We start from the raw sequence: 24,625 nt of genomic DNA, 5'->3' as shown, positions 1-24,625 counted from the left end.
GCCTGACCTGCTGCGCTTTTCTAGTCCCATCTTTTTTGACTCTGACTCTCCAGCATCTGCAGTCCTCAGTTTCACCCATTTCCTAGCTACCATCAGTTCTGAGGAAGGGTCACTGGACCCAAAATGTTAACTCTGATTTCTCTTCATACATGCTGCTAGACCTGCTGAGCTTTATCAGCAATATCTGGTTTTGTTCTTGCTGAATATGTTGGGAGCTAGGAAATTACAGTGAGGAAGACCTGTAGTAATGTCCTGGGACTGAGATGATTGATGTTCAAAATTGACAATCATCTTCTTTTCTGCAAGGTTTAATTACAGCCAGCATAGAGTTTTCCCATGATTCTCACTGGCTTCAGTTTTGCAAAAGCTCCTTGATGTCACACTTCATCAAATGCTGCCTTAATATCACAGACAGTGAGTCTCGCCTCACTTTGGAATTCAATTCATGTGTAGACGTTTGGATTATGGCCATACTGAGCTCAGGAGTAAGTGGCCTTGGTGGAACACAAATGTGAAAATCAATGAGCAGCTTATTGGTTAGTGAGTGCTACTTGATAAGATTGTGACCCCTTCCACTACTTTGCTGATGCTTGAGTTTGAGTTTGAGTATTGTTGTCACATATTGAAATTGAGTAAAAACTGTTCTGTGTGCTATTCAGGCGGCTTATACCATACAAAGTGCATCAGAGTAGCAGAATACAGCGCAGAATACTGTGTTACAACTGCAAAGCAGGTACAGAGAGCGCAAGACCTGAATTTATATTTGAGAGGTCCATTCAAAAGTCTGATAGCAGGGAAGAAGCTGTCCTTGAATCTGTAGACTGATATAGCAATAATAAGCCATGTTGAATTTCTCCTGCTTTTTGTAGACAGAACATATTTAGGCAATTTTACACACTGTTGAATAAATGCTGTGTTGAAAGACATATAGAAAATAATGAGGTGGCAGGTACCTTTCAAATCCAAACATTACGCAATTATGTGGATCAAACTGCCACAATTCACTGTTTGTTTGCTGGTGAACAGATCAGTTCTGATGGTCAACATGAACCCATTGGTCCCAAAAGGCAACTAACAAAAGTGGGTACTAAAGTCAAATATTTATCAGAAGTGGCTAGTCACTGGAGAAATGCAACTATTGTAAGTACAGCAGGAGATTGTACAGTGTTCCATAACAGTGGATAATACAAAACCTAGATGATCGTATAGGATCAGGGGCAGAAAATTAGGCCCGTGAATTGAGAACATGAAATATAAAGATGGAAAGCAAGAAAGTGCAGTGTAAGAACAAATGGTTGGCCTGATAGCAACATGCCATGAGAAAGAGATCATGAACTGTTGAAAGGTATCCTCTTAACAGGGTAGGAGGTCAAAAAGTAGCAATCCAGAAAGTGATGGATGATAAGATACAGAGCAACGTTTAATAAGGGCAAAAAAAAAGTACAAACCAAAAATACTACCATAAGCAGAAGCCTTTATGATTGAGAAATCTTAATGACCATGAACAAACTAGAGGACAAATTAATAAAACATGTCAAAGACAAGACTCTATAAAATGGAGAAAATTTGGGGTGTACCTAGAGGTGCTAGATAGGATACAATCAGCCCTATCACAGAGGTGAATATATACAGAAAAAGGTGTCACCTGATGGGATTTATGAGATTAAAGCAAAACTAGCAACAAGGTTTTGAAGAAAAGCCAAGCCATAAAAATACATTCACCAATGGCTGGCAAAGTAATTTTGAAAAATTTCTTGGCTGGGTTAGAAACAAATGCTAGGGAATATAGATCAACTGATATTTCTGCACGAAGATCAGCTTAAGAACCAAGCGTTTCTTATCTTCAAAAAGAAGAACCAAATGCTGTGGAAACACTCCAGTAGTTAAATAAATACATATATATATGCCCTAAATAATGTGTCAAGAGTTTAGTGCTTCTCAGTAAGCTCTATTAAAGATTTATTAAAATTGGATCATCTTCAGTTAAGAACAGATTCTGCCATGTTTTACTGGCACCCCGAGGGACATCTTACAGGCTTTTTTTCTAATGCATATTCGCAACTTTTTGTGGGGGCGGGAACAATAAAGTTGAAAACATTGTCATGAATGAGCTTAAAACAGAATTTAAAATTGGAAGTCAGGTTTCTGGGGCTTTTAAGTACAATGGATTGGAAATCAGGCAGAATCAATCAAGTATCACTTTGCATCAGCAATCTTACTTGGGAAATAAGTAGGAGCTCACAAAAAGAGGCAGCGGCATCGAAAATGAAATGGAGAAATTGTAAAGTCTATTTGGACAGCATAATTGACTGGGTACTAATCTGAGGCTAGATGCCAGTTCTGAAGTATTAGAGTTGAGTACAACTATGAAAAATCCCAATGTGGAAGATGAACAAAATTTTGGGTGAACAAAATGCTGAAAAGGTTACAAATGGAGCATGTATTTTAAAATTTACATCAGAACGAATTAGGATCCTGCTATTATTAGCAAAGCTTCTTATCCAAACCTTATCTATCAGCAGCCTTCATTTCAGCATGAGAGTCGAGAGAGCGTGAGCCAGAGGCAGCAATGAATGTAAGTTTGAATACAAAGTACTTACCTCATGACTGAGTAGTCTCCATTTAAACGGTGGGAGTCTAGAGAACGTGAGTCGGGGACAGCCAGGGAGTAAATTTGAATATAAAATACTTACCTCATGAATCGGCAATTGAAGGCTGAACAGGGCACATGGGGACTGCTGTTAAGTGTACAAATAAAGTCAGGCAGTAGCAGGTTACAAAGGGACATAGATAAGCTGCAGAGGTGGGCGGAGAGGTGGCATAAAGTTGGGGCTATTGTCCCTGGAGCGTTGGAGGTGGAGAAGTGACCTTATAGAAGTTCATAAAATCACGAGGAGCATGGAAAGGATAAATAGACAAAACTCTTTTCCCTGAGGTGGGGGAGTCCAGAACTAGATGGCACAGGTTTAGAGTGAAAGGGGAAAGATATAAAAGGGACCTAATGGGCAACATTTTCACAGAGTGTGTGTGTGGAATGAGCTGCCAGAGGAAGTGGTGGAGGCTGGTACAATTACAACATTTAAAATGCATCTGAATGGGTATACAAATAGGAAGGGTTTAGAGGGATATGAGCGAAGTGCCAATTCACCTAACCTGCACATCTTTGGAGGAAACTGGAGCATCTGGAGGTGATCCACGCTGACAATATCCAAACTCCACTTAGACAGTCACCCGACACTGGAATCGAACCCAAGTCTCTGGCGCTGTGAGGCAGCAATGCTAACCATTGCACCACTGTGCTGCTCACCCGTTTGGCAAGCTGGATACAGAATGGCTGGTCCATAGAAGGTAGAAGGTGGTAGTTGATGGAAAATATTCAGCCTGGAGCTCGGTGACCAATGGTGTTCCACAGGGATCTGTTCTGGCGCCTCTGCTCTTGTGATTTTTATAAATGACTTGGATGAAGAAGTGGAAGGGTGAATTAGTAAGTTTGCCAATGACACTAAGGTTGGTGGAGTTGTGGATAGTTGTAGGTTGCAATTGGACATTGACAGGATGCAGAATTGTGCTGAGAAGTGGCAGATGAAGTTCAACCTGGAAAAGTGTGAAGTGATTTGAATGCAGAATACAGGGTTAAAGGCAGGATTCTTGGCAGTGTGGAGAAACAGAGGGATCTTGTTGCCAATAAAAATGATAGGGTTGTTCGGAAGGCATACACACGCTGGTTTTCATTAGCACGGGGTTGAGTTTAAGAGTTGTGAGGTTATACTGCAGCTCTGTAAAGCCATGGTTGGACTATACTTGGAATATTGTGTTCAGTTCTGGTCACCTCATTATAGGAAAGATGTGGAAGCTTTAGGGAGGGTGCAGAGGAGATTTACTAGAATGTCATTGGTAGGTTTTTCACACAGAGAGTGGTGGGCGCATGGAAAGCACTGCCAGCAGTTGTAGAGTCAGATACATTAGGGACATTTAAGCAACTCTTGGATAGGCACATAAAATGAATGGTACGTAGGTTAGTTTGATCTTACAGTAGGATAAAAGGTCAGCACAAAATCGCTGTACTATTCTATGTTCTAACAGCTACCTGATTGTTTTACAAATTAAGGAGCAAGCTAAGTGTTAGATTTTAACAGGTAGAGACTTAATGGGGCTTTTCTCTGTGCTAAGCGAACGTGAGGACTACGGATGTTGGAGATTAGAGTCAAGAGTGTGGTGCTGGAAAAGCACAGCAGGTCAGCAGCATCGAGGAGCAAGAAAAAAACATTTCAGGCAAAAGCCCTTCATCGGGAAGGGCTTTTTCTGTGTTGTAGACCTCTAAACTCCAAGAAACTGTTGGCCATACTGAGAAAATAATGCTTGAAACTTTATTGTGCAAAGAAAAGAAAATAGGAATACTGTCATTCTTTTGTGTTTTTAAGTATTTTGCTTGTATACCAATCTATTTATAAGAGATAAAAGAAAATCTGTTACCACCTATGCCTGAGATCTAACGGACCAAGGGAACAGGTAATATTAATTAAGATTTAATTGTATATGAGTTGGTGATATAAATATGAGTAACTAGTGAGCAATCATTTTCAAGTTTTACTGAGTATGGTTAAATGAAGTAAAGCTAAAAGTGTAGGCTTGGACTTTGTTCAAAAGTCAGTTGTCTTCTGATGATGCTTCTTATACACAAAAAAAATTATGGCTCAATACAACTTTGCTGCTGATGAAGACTTGAATTGTCTTGTGGATGACTAGTTTTGAATTGCTAGAACTGTTTGAAATTTCTCATTTAGCACGATGACACTGCCACACAAGATAATGGAGACTTCTCAAAGTGAAGGTAGAACTTTGTCTCTAAGTATTGTGTAGTGATCACATCTATCAAAATTGTCATAGACAAATGCATCTGCAGCAGCAAGATTGGCAATGGCTATGTCAAGTAGGTTTTTCCCTCAGTGCTTTCTCCAAATGGTGGGAATTAGGGTGATGTGGGTGGGTGGTAATCAGCAGTAGGCTTCACTACCCATGTTTAACCTGATGCCATGAGACTTCATGGGATCCTCAGTCAATGTTGCTGACTCTTAAGAAAACTCCCTCCTGAGTGCATGCCACTTTGTCACCACCTCTGGAACATCTATCCTGCTGGTGTGATAGGACATATTCAAACAATGTGATATGTTTCCTGGACATTGTCTGTCAGGTACGATTTTCTAAATAGAAATATGTCAAGTGGGTGGAGCAGCTTGACCAATTTTAGCACAAACCCGCAGATGTTAGTTCAGAGGACTTTGCAGAATCAATAAGGCTGAGTTTGCTGTAATTCCTGGTACCTGGGAGGTTAGGAGGTTAGAAATACACAAACAGGTCATTGTTTATGAAAATATAAGTACAGATAAATTTATAACGTTGAAAATTTAAGGGAATGAAACCTTGCCAAGTGAAATTTCAACAGTTGACTCAATCATAGTCATTTTTTCTCTTAGTTATTTTCTGTGATCTCCTCAACTCTTCTCAAAGTACAATATGTTCATTGATCAACTGCCTCTGACATACCTTGCAGTCAGACACTTTGGTTAGTCCAAGTTGAGAGATGATTTGCTCCACCTTTTCTTCTTTCTCCTTGAACCTAAATGAACTAGGCAATCGCAAAGCTGCAGAAAACAGCAAATTTTCTCTCACAGTCAATGTTCCCATGAGAATATCATCCTGTAAAGCAACAGTTTAACATTTAACTAAGTTAACACCTGTTATTCATCTCTATAAAATAAATTGTTGATACTACTCGTGGATTAACTGTGGGTTTCTAAAGTATTTAAGACAATTGACTTGTGTTGCCTTTGTGTTGACTTTGATTTTTTTTGTGTCTGAATCAAAATGCGGACTATATCTGCAAAACAGTTCCATCAATAGGTATTATTCTTAAACAGCTGTGAACATAAGCTTAAGTATGGTAAAGACAATTACAGGGAAGAGAAAAGAGTTCTTAACCAGTCCTTGCAAATCCTGTGGAAATAAATTGGGACGACAGTTGCACATTTTCGGCAAGGAGAAAGTGAGGACTGCAGATGCTGGAGATCAGAGCTGAAAATGTGTTGCTGGAAAAGCGCACTAGGTCAGGCAGCATCCAAGGAGCAGGAGAGTCGACGTTTCGGGCTTGAGCCCTTCTTCAGGAATGGGGAGACAGGCCGCCTACTTGCGGAACATTTCAGGGAACACCTCTGGGACACCCGGACCAACCAACTCAACCACCCCGTGGCTCAACACTTCAACTCCCCCTCCCACTCCACCAACAACATGCAGGTTCTTGGACTCCTCCATTGCCAGACCATAGCAACACGACGGCTGCAGGAAGAGCGCCTCATCTTCCACCTAGGAACCCTCCAATCACAAGGGATGAACCTAGATTTCTCCAGTTTCCTCATTTCCCCTCCCCCCACCTTGTCTCAGTCCCAACCCTCGAACTCAGCACCGCCTTCCTAATCTGCAATCTTCTTCCTGATCTCTCCGCCCCCACCCCCACTCCGACCTATCACCCTCACCTTGACCTCCTTCCACCTATCGCATTTCCAAAACCCCTCCCCCAAGTCCCTCCTCCCTACCTTTTACCTTAGCCTGCTGGACACTTTCCTCATTCCTGAAGAAAGGCTCATGCCTGAAACGTCGACTCTCCTACTCCTTGGATGCTGCCTGAGCTGCTGCACTTTTCCAGCAGCACATTTTCGGCACCAAACTTTGTCCCCCAAAGTAAACTGTCTCTCTTGCTTAGAGATGTCTTGTGTCCGGCAATGACGTTCCTGATGCCATTTCACCCTCCACACAGATCCAGAAAGATCAGATTTAAACTGATGCGGAGTCTCCTCCCCATTAGCAACTCTGTTGGACCTACCCCTGTAGCTGCATGAGGGATGGTCCAATAATCAAATAGAAACTAGGACATTTGGTATTGAGTGAAGCTGTAGGCTGTTTCTTTAAGCCTGCCTTTAATGTTTGGACTGCTGTTTTCACATGACTATTGGGCAATGGATGATATGGAGCTGTCCTTATATGCTAAATGCCATTCGGCTTTAGGAAATAGTTGAATTCCATTCTGGTAAATGTTGGCCCATTGTCTGTGATCAATACTTCTGGGAGCCCACCTGAGTGCTGCTGGTGGTAACTTTTGTCCTTTGTATTCTGGGCACTGCCCCACCAACATGGCTATCCAACCCTGGGCATCAGTCATAACATTTTGCCAACATCTTCATTTTAACAACATTGGATGACCTCTGCTGGAGTTTTGCCAGTATCTTGCAGCAAGCTTTGACAATCACTCTTGCTTCCCATAATGGAATGTTATTCTCTATGATGATCTGGTCTCACCAGGTCTGAAAAAGGCTTCAATTCTGGTTGTGATGGCCCTTTTGTTTCCCCCATCTCTCCCATCTGTTTTAGTTTTGCCAGGTCAAGATCTTTTTGTGTTCAGAGTCTCTGATATATTCAGCAATGACAGGGAGCATATTCAGAAATTTTAAAACCAGAACCAACTCTTCCAGTGCTCATTCCTGATGAAGGACTTATGCCCAAAACATCGATTCTCCTGCTCCTCAGATGCTGCCTGACCTGCTCTGCTTTTCCAGCAACGCAGTCTCGACTCTGATCCTCAGCATCTGCAGTCCTCACGTTCTTCTAGTTGATTTTAACCTTACTGCAAAGCCTCTTGCAAGGATTCCTACCTTGAAGAAATTCTCTTCCTCTCTCTACAAAGATCTCAGTGAGTCCCTCTCTCACTGTACCCCCCAAGTCCTCCCCTCTGCCCTGACGCTCTTCAGCCACATCCTCAAGCAGACTCGCTACCACAGCAGCAACTCCTTCCTCAGTGCCTGCCTACGGAACCATCTGATCCCACATGGACTCCAGACCAACCCAGTTTGGACTTGAACAGGATACCCAGTACAAACTACAAATCAGAAACCTTTAACAACGACTCTCTTTCCAGATCCGCTGCTCCACGCTATCAGCCATGTGCCAACATCTACTCTATCTGCAGTCAGTCCTACCCCAGCTCAGAGCCACACTTTCCCAGACCCAATGGACCTCTGCATTTCTACATTCTCAGAAAGGTTCGTGCGCTCAGCTAACAGTTTTTCTCCGCCACATGGACATAAAAGAATGCAAGTTAAACTAACATTCATGTACTTCTCCCGCCTCCAACACACTCCATCCACCTGGACGTCCTGTGCTGGCCTGTTACCCACCCTTGACCTCTTCATTTCAAACTGTCGCCATGATATCGACCGCCTCATTCCTGATGAAGGGCTTATGCCCAAAACATCGAATGTCCTGCTCCTCAGGTGCTGCTTGACCTGCTATGCTTTTCAAGCAACACAGTCTCGATTCTTCCAGTGGCGGAACAACAGGTGGTGTATCTGCCAGCAGGATGTGGCTCAAGGAATCCACATTTGCTACTTGGCCTTCTGGACAGTGTTTCAACTTGGAATTGTACACATTCAGAATGAAAGCCCACCGCCGAATCTGATCTGAAGCTGTGGGTGGCTCGGTCTTATCCTCTTTGAGTAGCCCTGGCAGGCGTTTGTGGTCTTTACTATTACAAATTTACATCCATTAAGGTATGGGTGGACATTTCTCACATCAAGGATGACCCCCAAACCTTCCTTCTCTATCTGGTCTTTTTTTTCTCTCGTCACCACTGAAATGACTCCATAGAGAACGGTATCCTGTCACCACATCACCTTTTATTTACACATGCATAGCACTTGACACTGGCCCAGCTTCCTCAGAATCACCTCACAGAGGGAATAGAACCTCTGACGCTCCTGCTTATATCTATCAACCAGGGCTCCCTGATTGAACCAGGGTAACAGTCCTAATCAAGAACTCGTATTCTTGGAGGCCCACGTGGCTCACCTTGTTACAATCACTATATATACTATTTAGCTAGCCTGCAAGACATACCACAATGTACATCTCAAGTATTCTTAAGACAATCAGTTTGCTAACATCCTATCAGTGAATCTCAGCCAACTGTCTATCTACACAAGCGACTAACTCAAAATTGTGCATAATCCACATACAAAGGAAAAGCACAATGCATCCTTAGCACTTTATAAAGTTTAAAACATAGATTGAGGTCCCAGTACGTTATTAGGCTAGAAATCCTGAGGTCTGATCTAATGCTCATGGATTCAATTTCCACATCATAGGATTGTGATATTGTCACTGCATTCATAATCCAGAGACCTAGGTAATGTTCTGGGGACCTGGTTTCAAATTTCACCATCAGATGGTGATATCTAAATAAGCCACAGAGTTGTACAACACAGAGACAGGCCCTTCAGCCCAAACTGGTCCATGCTCACCAAAATGTCCATCCTCACTAACCTCATTACTCTCCACTTGGCCCATATCCTTCTAACCCTTTTCTATCCATGTATTTGTCCAAATGCCTTTTCAATGTTGTTAATGTACCCGCCTCAACCACTTCCACTGGCAGCTCATTCCACATGCATACCATCCTCTGTGTAAAAATGTTGCCCCTCAGGTTCCTATTTATTCTTTCCCCTCTAACCTTAACTGATGCCTTCTTGTCCTCAATTCTGCGACCCTGGGAAAAAGATTGAATACATTCACCCTATTCATTGCTCTCATGATCTTATACACTTCCATAAGATCACCCCTCAGTCTACTACATTCTAAGGAAAAAGTCTTAGCTTGTCCAACCTCACCGATAATTCAGACCCTTGATTCCTGGCAACATGCTTGTAAATTTCTTCGGCACTCTTTCCAGTTTAATAACATCCTTCCTATAGCAAGATGACCAAAACTGAACACGATACTCCAAATGTGGTCTCATCAACATACAACTGCAACATAACTTCACAACTTCTACACTCAATGCCCTGCCTGATGAAGGCCAGTATGCCAAAAACCTTCTTCACTGCCCTGATTAGGTCATTCAGCCAATGGCATCTGCTCACCATTTAATCATGGCTAGTAAGTTTCTCAACCCCATCCTCCCACTTTCTCCCCATAACCCTTGATTCTATTGATAATCAAAAGTCTCTACATCTCAGTCTTAAGTATAGTTAATTATCTGGCATCCACATTTTTCTGTGACAATTAATTCCATGGATTTTTCTGACCTCACACTTTCCCATGTTGTACTCCATCTGCCATTTCTTTGCCCACTCTCCTAAACTGTCCAAATCTTTCTCCAGCCTCTCCGTCTCCTCAATGCTACCTGTCCCTCTACCTATCTTTGTATCGTCTGCACACTTAGCCAGAATGCCCTCAGTTCCTTCACCTGGATCATAAATGTATAAAGTGAAAGGTTGTGGTCCCAACACTGAGCCTTGCAGAATACCACTTGTGTGCTACCACCAGCTACCATCCTGAGAAAGACCCTTTTATCCCCACTCTCTGCTTCCTCCCAGACAGCCAGGCTTCTATCCATGCCAGCACGTTGTCTCTAATGCCATTGGCCCTTATCTTACTCAGTAGCTTCCTGTGCCGCACCTTGTCAATGACCTTGTTGATAACATCCATTGGCTGTCCTTATTAATGCTTATTACTTCTTCAAAGAATTCTAGCAAGTTTGTCAGGCATCACCTGCCCTTGATGAAACCATGCTGACTTTTCCCTATTTTACCATGCACTTGCAAGTATTCAGAAATTTCATTCTTCACAATGGATTCCAGGATCTTCTAACAACCGAGGTTAGGCTAATCAGTCTGTGGGAATCAGTTTAGCTCAGTTGGCTGGATCATTGGTGTACAGAGCACTATCATACCAACAGCATGGGTTCAATTCCCATCACCAGCTTGAGGTTACCATGAAGGACTCTCTTTCTCAACCTCTTCCCTTGTCTGAGGTCTGGTCACCCTCAGGTTAAATCACAACCAGTCACTTAAGATTAGATTAGATTACTTACAGTGTGGAAACAGGCCCTTCGGCCCAACAAGTCCACACCGACCCGCCAAAGCGCAACCCACCCATTCCCCTACATTTACCCCTTTACCTAACACTACGGGCAATTTAGCATGGCCAATTCACCTGACCTGCACATCTTTGGACTGTGGGAGGCACCCGGAGGAAACCCACGCAGACACGGGGAGAATGTGCAAATTCCACACAGTCAGTCACCTGAGTTGGGAATTGAACCCGGGTCTCTGGCGCTGTGAGGCAGCAGTGCTAACCACTGTGCCACCGTGCCGCCCACTGGTAAGAGAGCAGCTGCTATGGTCTGGCAAGACTATGGTGACCAACAAGCAGTCTGAGATTTTTCATCTTTTGCCTTACTACCCTTTTAAACAAGAGTGTCACATATTAGCAATTTTCCAGTCCTCTGGGACCCTTCCTAATTCAATGACAATGACAACCCTGCAAAGTCCTCCTTACAAATATGTGGAACAACTGCCAAAATGAGGAGTGATGCCTCACAGACTCATCAAGCAACAGTCCATACTTAGGGATTCACCTTGGCCTCCTCCAAAAGTTTCCAGTGTTACAAGTTGCCAGCTTTCAGCCAATTCAAATCTCACTGTGCGATATCAAGAAATGGCCGGAAGCATTAGATACTGCAAAGACTTTGGGACCTGACAACGTTCTGGAAATAGGAATAAAAACATGCTCTAGAACTTACCACAACAATAGCCAAGCTGTTCCAGTACAGCTACAACACTGGCATTGTCCCAACAATTTGGAAAATTGCCCTCATGTTCTCTACACAAACAGCAGGACGAATACAATCCAGCCAATCATCACTCCATTAGTCAACTCTTGATCACAGGTAATAAGACGGAAAGTGGCATCAGTACGAATATCAAGCAGTAACGATTAAGCAATAATCTGCTCCTGACGGGCAGGGGTGATCGCTCCTGACCTCATTACAGCTTTACTCCCAACATGGAACAAAAGAGCTGATTTCAGAGTTGAGGTGAAAGTGACTGCCCTTGACATCAAGGACAATTTGACCGAGTGTGACATGAAGGAGCCCTTGCAAATCTAGAGTCAATGAGAATTGGATGAAATCTCTCCACCAGTTGGAGACAAACCTGACAAACTCTTCAGATACTGAAACAGTTTATGGTAAATTCATAAAATCCATAGAATCACCAGTGTGGAAACAGGCTACTCAGCCCAACAAGTCCACACTGAGTCTTTGACTAGCATCCCACTTACACCTATCTCCCTACCCTATCCCTGTATTTCCCATGGCTAATGGAACTAACTTGCACATTGCTGAACACTCTAGGCAATTTAGCATGGCAAATCCATCTAACTTGCACCCCTTTGAAGCAAGATATGGACATTATCCAGGTTGGTGCTGACAAAGTGATTAGTAACATTCATGCCTCACAAGTATAAGGCAATGACTATAGAGGCTACCTTTGTCATAGAGTCATACAGCACAGAAACAGACTCCTTGGTCCAACATAATCCCAAACTAAAGTTGTTGCACCTGCCTGGTCCTGGCCTATATCCCTCCAAATCTTTCCTCTCAAGTACTTATTCAAATGTCTTTAAAAAGTTGTAATTGTCCCCAAATCTATCACTTCTTCAGGAAGTTCAGTCTACATGTGAACCACCCACTGTGTAAAAAACTTTTACATCTCTCTCCTCACACCTTAAAATTGTGCCCTCTAAACTTGAAATCCCCCATAGGGAAAGAGAACTACCATTAATTCTATCTATAACCCTCCTTATTTTATAAACTTCAATGAAATTGTCCCTCAACCTCCTATGCTCCAGGGAAAAATGTTCCAGCCTGTCTTTATAACTCAACCTGCCATACACAGCAACATTTTGGTAAATCTCTTCTGAACCCTCTCCAGCTTAAAAATATCCCTCATATAACTAGCCATCCAGAATTGGACACAGTACTCCAGAAGAGGCCTCACCAATGTCCTGTACAACACTACTTCCCAATTTCAATATTCAAAGGATTAAGAAATGAAGGCAAGCGTGATAACACCTTTTTAACCACCCTGTCTATATGTGATGCACACTTCAAAGAATTATGTACCTGAACACCTGACCCCTCTATTCTACAACACTACCTAATCTTGAACAAGAGAAAATCTAACTTTTTCCCTTAACTTTCAATGGCATTATTGTCACCGAATGCTCCCCACCCCCAATATAAGCCTTCTGGGTTATTCTTGATTAGAAACTGAATTGGACTAGCCATATAAATACTGTTTTTGGATTAGTGGTGCTGGAAGAGCATAGCAGTTCAGGTAGCATCCGAAGAGAGCAAAATCGACGTTTCGGACAAAAGCCTTTAATTATAAATTAAGTGCCTACAAGACCAGGTCAGAGGCTAGGAATGCTGTAGCAAGTAAGTCATCTCCTGACTTTCCAAAATCTGTCCACAAATTAGGAATGGGATGATAAGCTCCCCTCTTGCATCAATTAGTGCAGCTCTAACAACATATCATGTCCACCAGGTCACAGCATCCTGCTTATTTGGCATGATATTCACAGACATTTACTTCCCCCACCAATGATGTTCAGTAGCAACAGTATACACATTCCACCACATGCACTGTAGAAATTCACCAAGGCTCCTTAAACAGTATCTTCCAAACATATGACGATTAACAGTTGGAAGGATAAGGGCAGCAAATACACGGGAACATCATCAACTACTAGGTCCCCTCCAAACCACACACCATCCTGACTTGGAAACGTCATCATTCCTTCAGTGTTGCCGAGTCAAAATCCTGGAACTCCATCCTTAACAGTATTGAGAATCTACCTACATCAACGGTTCTACAACTTGCCACCTTCTCAAGAGCATCCAGGCAAGTGAAGAATAATCCATCAGACTCTTAACTTGTGTCTTCTGGAATGTGAACATACTTTGGAATCAGGAGGAGTTACTCTCTGCAGGATTCCTAGACTATAACCTGGTAGTCAATCTCTTGTGTGTAAATGTAAAACTCTTTCTATATAGTGAATACAGATGCAAACTACTCTTTTAAACCCCCTCCACATGCAGTTTCACTTTGGTCTCAAATGAACATAACACTTTCCCTGGTTATCCTCGTGCCCCTAATATACATATTCTTAAAACCTTTGGATTTTATTTTGTTTTACATGTCAGTGCTTTGTTTCATGCTCCTTCTATGCTTTCCAGATTTAATTTTAAAGTGACCTCCCCCCCTGCAATTTGTATACACCTTGAGGCTTTCTGGCATTTTAAGCTTCCACTACCTCCCGAATGTTTCTTTTTATCCCTTCATCTAATACAGTCCTTCATACCCAGTTTTCTCTGAGGGTTGATCACACCCTTCACCTTTACAGGCCTAGAGTCTCACTGTTTCCTTTTGAAGGACTCACGCTACTCTGATGTAAATTTTCCTGCAAGTAGCTGCTTTCAGACCATTTTTGGTTAGATATTATTGCTGACCTTCCACCAGTTCAAAGGTTTTTTCCAGTACACTTTTGTTCTTAACCATAATTATCTCAAATGTTGCTAAATTATGGTCAATATCACCAAGAAACACCCCATTGATAAAATTAGCTCCAGCAATGCACCCACCCCCACCACCCCATTTAACTACCCTAGTTAATATTGGGAAAGTTTAAATCCCCTACTATGATTACAGAATTATTTTCCACCTTCTCTGAAACTTGCCCAAATACCTATTGTTCCATCTTTCCTTGAATGTTAGGAGGTCAATAGAGCAGCGCCAACATTGCCCCCTTTTTAAATTTAATGCACTACCCATGTAATCATGGAGGTATTACAGCAGAGAAAGAGGCCCTTCAGCCCACTGTGTCTGTATGGTCATCAAATTACCATCTCTTCTAATTCTATTTTCCAGCACATGGTGTCATCTTCTCTATGCTAAGAAACAATCCTGACTGCTCCAATTTCTCCCTATAATTGAAGTCCCTTAAACATGATATCATCCTGGTAAACCTCTAATTTTGACAATCTGATACTTTCAGCATAGCTACTTTGAACCCATGTTCTCAGAGCATTAGCTTGGACCTTTTGATTACTTGTCCGGTGATATGACCCTAGAAAACTTTGTTCAAACATCACAGTGCCAACCATGTCTAGGACAGAGCAGAATGTAATTTTTGAGGCTGATATTAAAGAAACATAAATGCACTTACCTGAACAACATAACCAGAGATGCATTTGAAATTGGAAGGTTGTGGAATTCCATCAATCAGGACTTCCCCAGATAGCCCTCTGCGATCCTTTCTTGCAGCCAGAATATCTAACAATCTGATGTAAATGATTTTTAAAAATCGGTCATATGCCCATTACTTGCAGACAACATCAAGAAGACAGATCACCACCAGCATCTCAAAAGTTATCAGAGATTGCAATAAAAGCTGGCTGACTCAACAACTCTTACATCCCATAAAACAATAAAAATATCCATAGAAAGTTAAACTGTTAACATTTTTTCCTCACCATGACATTGCTCCAAATTCTAGAGATTCATTTAAATAATGGATGTAAGTATCTGTGATGGTGACAACAACAACATATATTCAGATAGCATTCAAAAATTATAAAATGTTCCTGAGGTGTTTCACAGAACTAGTAGAAAACAAAATATGAATCCAAGCCTCTTAAAGAGATATTAAGTCAGATGACCAAAAATTTAGTCAAAAAGATAGTTTTAAAGAATGTCTTAAAGGAGGAAAGCAAGAGTAGAGAGGCAGAGACGTGTAGTGGGAATTTCAGTGTTTACTTAGCTGTCAGCATGCCAACCAGTGATGGAGCAATTAAAATGCCCAAGAGACCAGATTTACATAAGCAATTATGTGTGAGGTTGCGGATGATGAGGAGATTGCAAGGATTTGAAAACAAGGATGAGGATTTCACAATTCAAAATACTGCCTGCTCAAGAGTCAACCTATGTCAGTGAATGCTTGCGTAATTAGTGAGTGGAACATTATGTAATTAAAATATGTGCAGCAGAGTGTTTGAAACTTTGAATTTAGGGAAAGCAAAATGTGAGAGACCAGCAAGGTGTGCATTGTAACATACAGAATAAAAGTGTGGATAACCTGAGACAGAGGCATGTCAGGTCACTTAATGGAGATGGAAATGGAAATGGCAGTCTGAATAATGGAATGAATCTGAGGTTGGAACTTCACTTTGGGATCAAATATGAGGCCAAGACTGCAAACAGCCTAGTTTAGTGTCAGACAGTTGTGTGGATAAGGTATGGAATCAATAATTAGGGAATGAAGTTTGAAGTAGAAACTGAAAACTATTCAGTGAATTTCAGTAATGCATCCAGTTGATGATACACACTACTACCACAGTACATCAATGGTGAACGAAACGAAAGCTTATGGAACTGATCAACCAAGCTATTTTGTCCTGATTTCACAAAAGATGAGTTAGTTGCTTCGGGATTCCACGTCGCTGAACTGCTCTTGTAATTGCAGTATTTAAGTGGATAGTCCAAGTCAGTTTCGAAGTCAATGTAACCTGTGGGGATATTGATAGTGAGGGATTCAGTGATGGTAATACCATTGGACATCGACAGGCGATGGTTAAATTCTCTCCTTTTGGTGATGGTCAATGCCTGGCATTTGTATACTGTAAATGTTACTTGCCACTTCTCACCTTTCACCTGGATATTGTGAGGTCTAGCTGCACTTGGACAAGGACAACTTCAATATCTGAAAAGTTGTGAATGGTGTTAAACATTATTCAATAATCAGCAAACATCTGACATTAAGATGGAAGGAAAGATGAAACAGCTGAAGATGGTTGAGCCGAGAACACTACCCTGAGAAACTCCTTCAATGGTGCCCTGTCGTTGAGACGACTAACCTAAACCATCTTCACTTGTGATAGGCATAATTCCAACCAGTGGAGAGGTTGTCCCGAATCCCATTGGCTCTAGTTTTGCTAAGGCTCCTTAATGTCACACTTTGTCAAATGCAGCTTTGATATCAAGATAGACAGGCAGGAGGCTGCATCAGTTATTTAATTTCAACTCTGGAGTTCAGCTCTTTTGTCTATGTATGAACTAAGGTTGCAATCAGGTTAAGAGTTACATGGTCCTAGCAAACTTCAACGGAGTGTGAGCGAGGTTACAAAACATACCATTCAACCTTAGAAAAATTGAACTGGAGCAACGAAGTTAGAATTTCAAGAAAGGTAAAGAACAAAAAGGTGCAATGGATTTCAAAGGTGGGGGGTGGAGGGGGAGGAGAGAGAGAGAAGCAGAGAGGGGATTTAAGTTAAAGTAAATTGAAATGCATAGGGACAGAGCTCCTGGCATTAGGAAAGGTACCTCTGGAGACGGACTGGATCTAGCTCTCAACCAAGTGTTGAGTTTGAGGTTTTTGCAGTTAAGCATGAACTTCGATGAAAGGGATGCGGAAGCCTATGTCATCGCATTTGAAAAATGTTGCAAAGCAATTAAGTGTCCAGTGGAGATGTGGATCCTATTGCTTCAAAATAACTGACCAGGAAAACCGAAGATATATATTCCCTGCTGTATGACAAATGTTCAGTATATATTGAATATCTAGGAATACTATCCTGAGTACTTATGAATTAGTGGCAAGTAGTTAAGGATGGTCCAGAGAGGCTGAGAAGGTGAAGCAAGCATGCAGAGTTTGGAAGAGATGCTGAAAGAAAAGAAAGGTTCAGAGGTCCTTCAAGGGTATAGAACCTTCAAGGGTTGAAGCTACTCAGAGGAAGCCACTTTTGTTACAAAGAGATTACACTAGGTCAGGTAGTACAAAAGAGTCAGGATATAACCCAGAAAAATTAAAAAGATTGAAGCAAGGCTAGTCAAGGGAAATTAGGTCAAGGGATGACTCATGGCATTTAAAACAAGCAAAGGGAGAATTCACAGATGCAGAAGAAGGCTATTAGCCCATCATTTCTACTCTTGCTAATTGAGTATTTTAACTTAGTGTCAATCTCCTGTCATTTCCCCATAACCCTGTATATTGCTTCTACTTAAATAATTATCCAATCTGTTTTGAATGGCTGAATTGGATCTGCTTCCACCATACTTCCAGCCAATGTATTCCACACCCTAACTATCTGCTGGCATGAAAAGGTTTCATTTCACCTCGCATTTGCTTCTTTTGCAAAACATTCTAAAATTCTGCCCGCTGGCTATCAATTCATCTACAAGTGGGAGCATTTCTCTCTATCCAAACCCTTCAACACTTTGAAAAATTCTACCAAATGTCCTCTTGGCCTTCTCCTCCCCATGGAAAACAGTCCAAACTTCTCTACACTTTGCCAGTTTTGAGAGGATTTGTAGCTCCTTCCCCAAAACTCTTTCTCTACTCTTTCCCAAAACTAAAGTGTCTTACCATTATTAAAATCACAGACATAGGGAAACACTCCTGAAAAATTCATGAAAGAAACATAAATTATTATTAGAGGTGCAGACAACAAAAAAATGGTCAGAAAAATAGATGATTAAAGTGGTTATTAAAGCTGTCGGCAGCAGGAGGCAGAAACTTTCATAACATTTAAGGATTATTTAGATGTGCATTTTTGACGCTAAGGCATACAAGGTAATGTGCCAGAAATGGGATTAGAATAGTTAGGTAGTTGTGTTTGACTGGTGCAGATGCAATGGACCCAAAGGGCCTTCTTCTGAGCTGTTGACCATTCTGAATCTAGGGTTCATTTAGTCAAGTCATTAAGGGGAAGGAATTGTTTACTTAAGCCACAATAGTGGGATTCATTCAGTTAAACCGCAAAAATGAGAGAGTCCTCCATTTTACCCAAAGAAAGCAGGAATCCTCAATTTTAGCAACATAAAGTGGTAGACTTAAATTTTAGGCATGAGAACTTAGAAATGTGTGGCACAGTGGCTCAGTGGTTAGCACTGCTGCCTTACAGCATCAGGGTTCGATCCAGTTTCAGACAACTATGTGGAGTTTGCACATTCTCCCCATGTCTGTGTGGGTTTCCTCCGCATGCTCCGGTTTCCTCCATCAGTCCAAAGATGTGCAGGTTAGGCAAACTGACCAAACAAAATTTCCCATAGTGTTCAGGGATGTGTGGATTAGGTGCATTTGTCAGAGAAATGCAGATTAATAGGGTAGGGTAATGGGACTTGATAGGCCAAATGGCCTGTTTCCACAGTCCAGTGATTCTATGATGAGAAATCCTCTATATTAATACAAAAATGCAGGAAAACCCACAAGAAGCAACACAAAGCAGCAACATTACTCTTAGTGAAAATAAAAGCCTTTGAAGCAAGGAAAATAAATGATTACCACATCAATAAGACATAGTATCTGAAATAACATTGCTAGGAAGACTTAATTTTACAGATCAATCAAATAGAACACAGTTGAAAAGCTTGGTGAAAACAAAGATGCAGAACAGTTTTTAAATTAGAAACGATGTCATAAGCTGAATATGGTTACATAAGTCTACAATTTTTAAACCCAGCAGATGTTCATGCTCTACAGAACCCAACCTCCTGCATGTATTAGAGAATTCGATCATGTACTGCAGACACAGAACAGTACAGCATAGTACAGGCCCTTCTGCCCTTGATGTTGTGCTGACCTTTTATCCTACTCTAAGATCAAACTAACCTAAATACCCTTCATTGTACTGTCATCCATGAGCCTATCCAAGAGTTGCTTAAATATTCCAAATGGATCTGATTCTACTTGGCAGTGCATTCCACGTACACACCACTTTCTGTGTAAAGAACCTACCTCTGACAGCTCCCCTAAATCTTCCTCCAACCACCTTAAAATATGCCCCCTTGTGATAGCCATTTCCGCCTTGGGAAAGAGTCTGACTATTCAATTTACCTATGTCTCTCAACATCTTGCACATTTCTATCAAGTCACCTCTCATTCTTCTTCACTACAATGAGAAAAGCACTAGCTCCCTCAACCTTTCTTCATAAAACATGCCCTCCAGTCTGGGCAGCATCCTGATAAATCTCCCCTACACCTTCTCTAAAGCTGCCACATGTTTCCTATAATGAGGTGATCAGAACTAAACACAATATTCCATGTGTGGTGTAACCAGGGTTTTACAGAGCTGCAGCATAAACTCACAGGTCTCAAAATCATTCCTGTTGCTAATGAAAGCCAACACACCATCCGCCTTTTTAACAACCCTGTCAACTTGGGTGGCAACTTTGAGGACATGGACATGGACCCCAAGATCCCTCTGTTCCTCCACACTGTCAAGAATCCTGTCTTTAACCCTGTATTCTGCATTCAAATTCGATCTTCCAAAATGAATCACTTCACACTTTTCCAGATTGAACTCCATCTGCCACTTCTCAGTCCAGCTCTGCAACCTGTCAATGTCCCGTTATAAACTAGAACAGCCCTTCACACTATCCACAACTCCACCAACTTTTGTATCATCGGCAAACTTACTAACCCACCCTTCACTCCCCCATTCAAGTAATTTATAAAAATCATACAGAACAGAGGTCCCAGAACAGATCTCTGCGGAACACCACTGGTCACTGAGCTCCATACTGAATGCTTTCCATCAACTGTCACCCTCTGTCTTCCAGACAGCAAAATTTCCCTGTATCCCATGTCTCCTTACTTTCTGAGTGAGCCTACCATGGGGAACCTTACCAAAACGCCTTGCTAAAATCTATATTCACCACTTCCACTGCTCTACCTTCAACAATGTGTTTTGTCATACACTCAAAGAATTCAGAAAGACTTGTGAGGCATGATCTATCCCTAAAAAAGCCATGCTAACTACCTCTAATCAAACTATGCTTTTCCGGCATGGTGGATCAGTCGTTAGCACTGCTGCCTCACAGTGCCAGGGACCCATTCAGCCTCAAGAAACTGTGTGGAGTTTACACATTTTCCCTGCGCCTGCATGGGTTTCCTACCACAGTCCAAAGATATGCAGATCAGGTGAATTGGCCACGCTAAATTGCCCATAGTGTTAGTGCATTAGTCAGAGGGAAATGGGTCTGGGTTGGTTATTCTTCGAATGGTTGTTGTGAACTTGTTGGCCAAATGGCCTGTTTCCACACTGTAGAGAATCTAATCAAATAATCAGAAATCCTGTCTCAGAATCCTCTCCAATACTTTGCCCACCACAAACATGAGACTGACTGGTCTGTAATTCCCTGGGTTACCCCTACTCTCTTTCTTGAACAAGGGAATAACATCTGCCACCCTCCAATCATCTAGTACTACTCTAGCGGACAATGAGGATGCAAAGGTCATGCCAAAGGCGCAGCAATCTCTTCTCTCACTTCCTGTAGTAACCTTGCGTATATCCCATCTGGCCCCGGGGACTTAACCATCCTCACATTTTTCAAAATTTCTAGCATCAACCTGTTCGAGCACTTCAGCATGTTTCACACTGTCCTCACAAACGACAAGGTCCCTCTCACTCGTGAATACTAAAGCAGTTTTCATTAAGGACCTTGCCTGCCTCCTCCAACTGCAGATCCAAGTTCCCTCCATTATGGCTGATCAGCCCTACCCTCACTCTGGTCATCTTTTTGTTCCTCATGCAAGTGTAGAACGCCTTGGGATTTTCCTTAATCCTACCTGCCAAGGCTTTTTCATGCCCCCTCCTAAGTCCATTCTTCAGTTCCTTCCTGGCTAGATTAGATTACTTACAGTGTGGAAACAGGCCCTTTGGCCCAACAAGTCCACACCGACCCGATGAAGCGCAACCCACCCATTCCCCTACATTTACCCCTTTACCTAACACTACAGGCAATTTCGCATGGCCAATTCACCTAACCTGCACATCTTTGGACTGTGGGAGGAAACCGGAACACCAGGAGGAAACCCACGCAGACACGGGGAGAATGTGCAAATTCCACACAGTCAGTCGCCTGAGTCGGGAAATGAACCCGGGTCTCTAGCGCTGTGAGGCAGCAGTGCTAACCACTGTGACACCATGCCGCCCACTTGTCACCTCTCAAGCCCTGTCTAATCCTTGCTTCCTCAACCTTAAGTAAGCTTCCTACTTCACCTTGACTAGATGTTCCACATCTCTTGTCATCCAGGATCCTTCACCTTACCATCCCTTCTTTGCCTCAGCAAGACAAACCTATCCAGCACTCGCAGCAAGTGCTCCCTAAACAACCTCTACATTTCCGTCATGCATTTCCTTGAGAACATATGTTCTCAATTTATGCTCCACAGTTCCTGCCTAATAGCATTGTATTAATGCTTCCCCCAATTAAATACTTTCCCATACCGTCTGCTCCTATCGCTCCTCATGACTACAGTAAAGGTCAGGGAGGTGTAATCGCTATCACTGAAATGCTCTCCCATCAAGAGATCTGACATCTGGTTTGTTACCAAGTAAAAAATCCAATATGGTCTCCCCTCTTGTTGGCCTATCTCCATATTATATCAGGAATCCTTCCTGGACACACCTGATAAAATCTGCTCCATCCAAACAATTTGCACTAAGGAGGTTCTAATCAATATTAGGGAAGTTGAAGTCACTCATGACAACAACTCTGTTACTTTTGCACTTTTCCAAAGTCTGCCTCCCAATCTGCTCCTCCATGTCTGTGTTGTTATTTGAGGTGTCTGTAGAAAACTCCAAATGAAGTGACTGTTCCTTTCCTGTTTCTGACTCCCACCCATACTGATTCAGTATACAAACCCTCCTCAATGACCTCCCTTTCTGCAGCTGTGATACTATCCCTGATCAGCAATGCCACTCACCTACCTCTTTTACCTCCTTCCTTATTCCTTTTGAAACATCTAAACCCCAAAACATCCAACAACTATTCCTGCCCCTATGATATCCAAGTCTCCATAATGGCCACAACATTGTAGCTCCAAGTAATGATCCATGATGTAAGTTCATCGCCCTTATTCCTGGCACTTCTTGCATTAAAATACACTTCGCCCCATCACACTGACTGTAACTTTGCCCTCGAAACTCTCCCTTCTTCAGGGACTCTTTGCACGCTATATCTCTTGTTAACTAGCTGTTCTGTCCTCTGACCCATATCTCTGGTTTCTATCCCCCTGCCAAACTCGTTTAAACCCTGCCAAAGAGCTCTAGCAAACCTGCTGCCCAGAATATTGGTGTCCCTCCAGTTCAGGTGCAACACGTCCAATTGAGATCTTAGCTGGTGACATTATAGAATGCGAAGGTATCAAGGTATAAAACAACATACATTTCAAGACATACTGAAAGCCTTTAACAACTACTTTAATCTCAGAACAGATCAAAGATTTCTGCATCTTAGGGGAATCATAGATAATTTCATTAATTAGCTCCTCAGATTAGAGAAGAAATGGTGTAAAAAGTCATAAGTACATTACAGAAAGAATAGTTCTTGGAATTGCTGATGAGCCTTTGTCAGATTTATTACAGTCAAAAGAAGATTGATTCTAGAGAAAATGAAATAGATAGTGAGTTAAGCTGAAGTCCAGAAGCAGCACACATCAATTTTTCGTGAAAAAATGAACCTTATCACAGGAGATCAGCAGAATGCATTCAATTCCTAACATATAAAATCATACGGTAAGTAGGACAGGCACAATGTATTAAAGGTCCTTACCAGCATTGTGGAGCAAGAAACCCTCACAGCACAGGCAATGCCCAATTATTAAGAAGGAATTCATTACCTATAGGTCCTTGCAGAAAAATATGCAAAAGCAGGACGTACTCACTGAAAGCAAGCTGTCAAATAGTTACTCACACAGTGGTTAATTTGGTGGAATAGTCCACAATAGAAGAAGAATCAAATGGGTTCTTCGGGGAAATAGGTGGTTCAGACCTATTTGGCAAGAGGATATTTATGTCAATGACCATCTCACTGATTTGAAGCTTAATGCAGAAGTACTTATCTCTATATTATCAGGTAATGAACCATGGATGAGAAAATTGTCTAGAGATGACAACAGTGCAATTACATGGTTAAAGAGGTATGGCACTTAAAATTGAAAGTATGCTTGAAGCAACTATCCAACTCGACAAGCATCAGTTAATAGATAACTAACGTGCACTTCACAATCAAGAATTGTGATTTTTGAATCTGAACATGTATTTTGATCTCAATCTTCAGCAAAATTGTGAAAGGAGTCAAACTAGTCAAAATCAAGAAACAACTGGTCTAGGAACAGCTGGTCATGGAATATTGGATAAATTAACATCCAGTTAAGGAACAGCCAGTTGTCTAACAATCAAAGGACAACTAACAGAAGATAAAACTCCCTAGACTCATCCCAGGAGCTAAATCAAAGCCAAAATCCATTGAGAATAGCTATTTTGGTACATCTTTCCACATTGTCATCAAGATGGAAACCTGTAACCATACTGCATTGACAAAAATATTTTCCAGTGCTATCAATACTGAGGAGAGTTCAGTCAGCAAGAACTGTGAACAAACATAAGCAATGAAAGCCAATGAGCAAAATACCTCAGGCTCAACAGATGAATCTTAAACTTAGGTAACTCGGGAAGCAACATATTTCATGATAGCTTTAATTCTGATATCAGACTTGACCTGATTAATAAGGCATAAGTTCAACATAGAATTTCATTTCCTTATCTTCCCAGAAAGAATCCTCAATAACGGTGGTGGAGATTGTGTCAAACAAGAAGAAATCCTTAAATAGGAGAACTAAGGAAGTGAACATGGCATTTTCACCAATACTATTTTCACCACTTAGGCCAAAT

The 24,625-nt window shown here is 41.8% G+C and overlaps 1 protein-coding gene across 1 annotated transcript in view; it reads right to left on the bottom strand.

Annotated features, from left to right (window-relative positions):
• The window catches only part of LOC132826114 (broad substrate specificity ATP-binding cassette transporter ABCG2-like), a 104,610-nt gene extending 80,195 nt beyond the window's left edge, over positions 1-24,415 (bottom strand). The window contains exons 1-3 of the mRNA XM_060841764.1: positions 24,366-24,415; positions 15,118-15,232; positions 5,545-5,697 (exon numbers count right to left, since the gene is read on the bottom strand). Of these exons, the coding sequence (XP_060697747.1) occupies positions 5,545-5,697; positions 15,118-15,232; positions 24,366-24,415 (318 nt within the window). The remainder of the gene's footprint in view (positions 1-5,544; positions 5,698-15,117; positions 15,233-24,365) is intronic.
• Between the last annotated feature and the right edge of the window lie 210 nt (positions 24,416-24,625).

This window comes from Hemiscyllium ocellatum, chromosome 22, assembly GCF_020745735.1.
Source record: "Hemiscyllium ocellatum isolate sHemOce1 chromosome 22, sHemOce1.pat.X.cur, whole genome shotgun sequence".
NCBI classification, from domain to species: domain Eukaryota; kingdom Metazoa; phylum Chordata; class Chondrichthyes; order Orectolobiformes; family Hemiscylliidae; genus Hemiscyllium; species Hemiscyllium ocellatum.
This window is presented reverse-complemented; position numbering and strand designations above follow the sequence as displayed.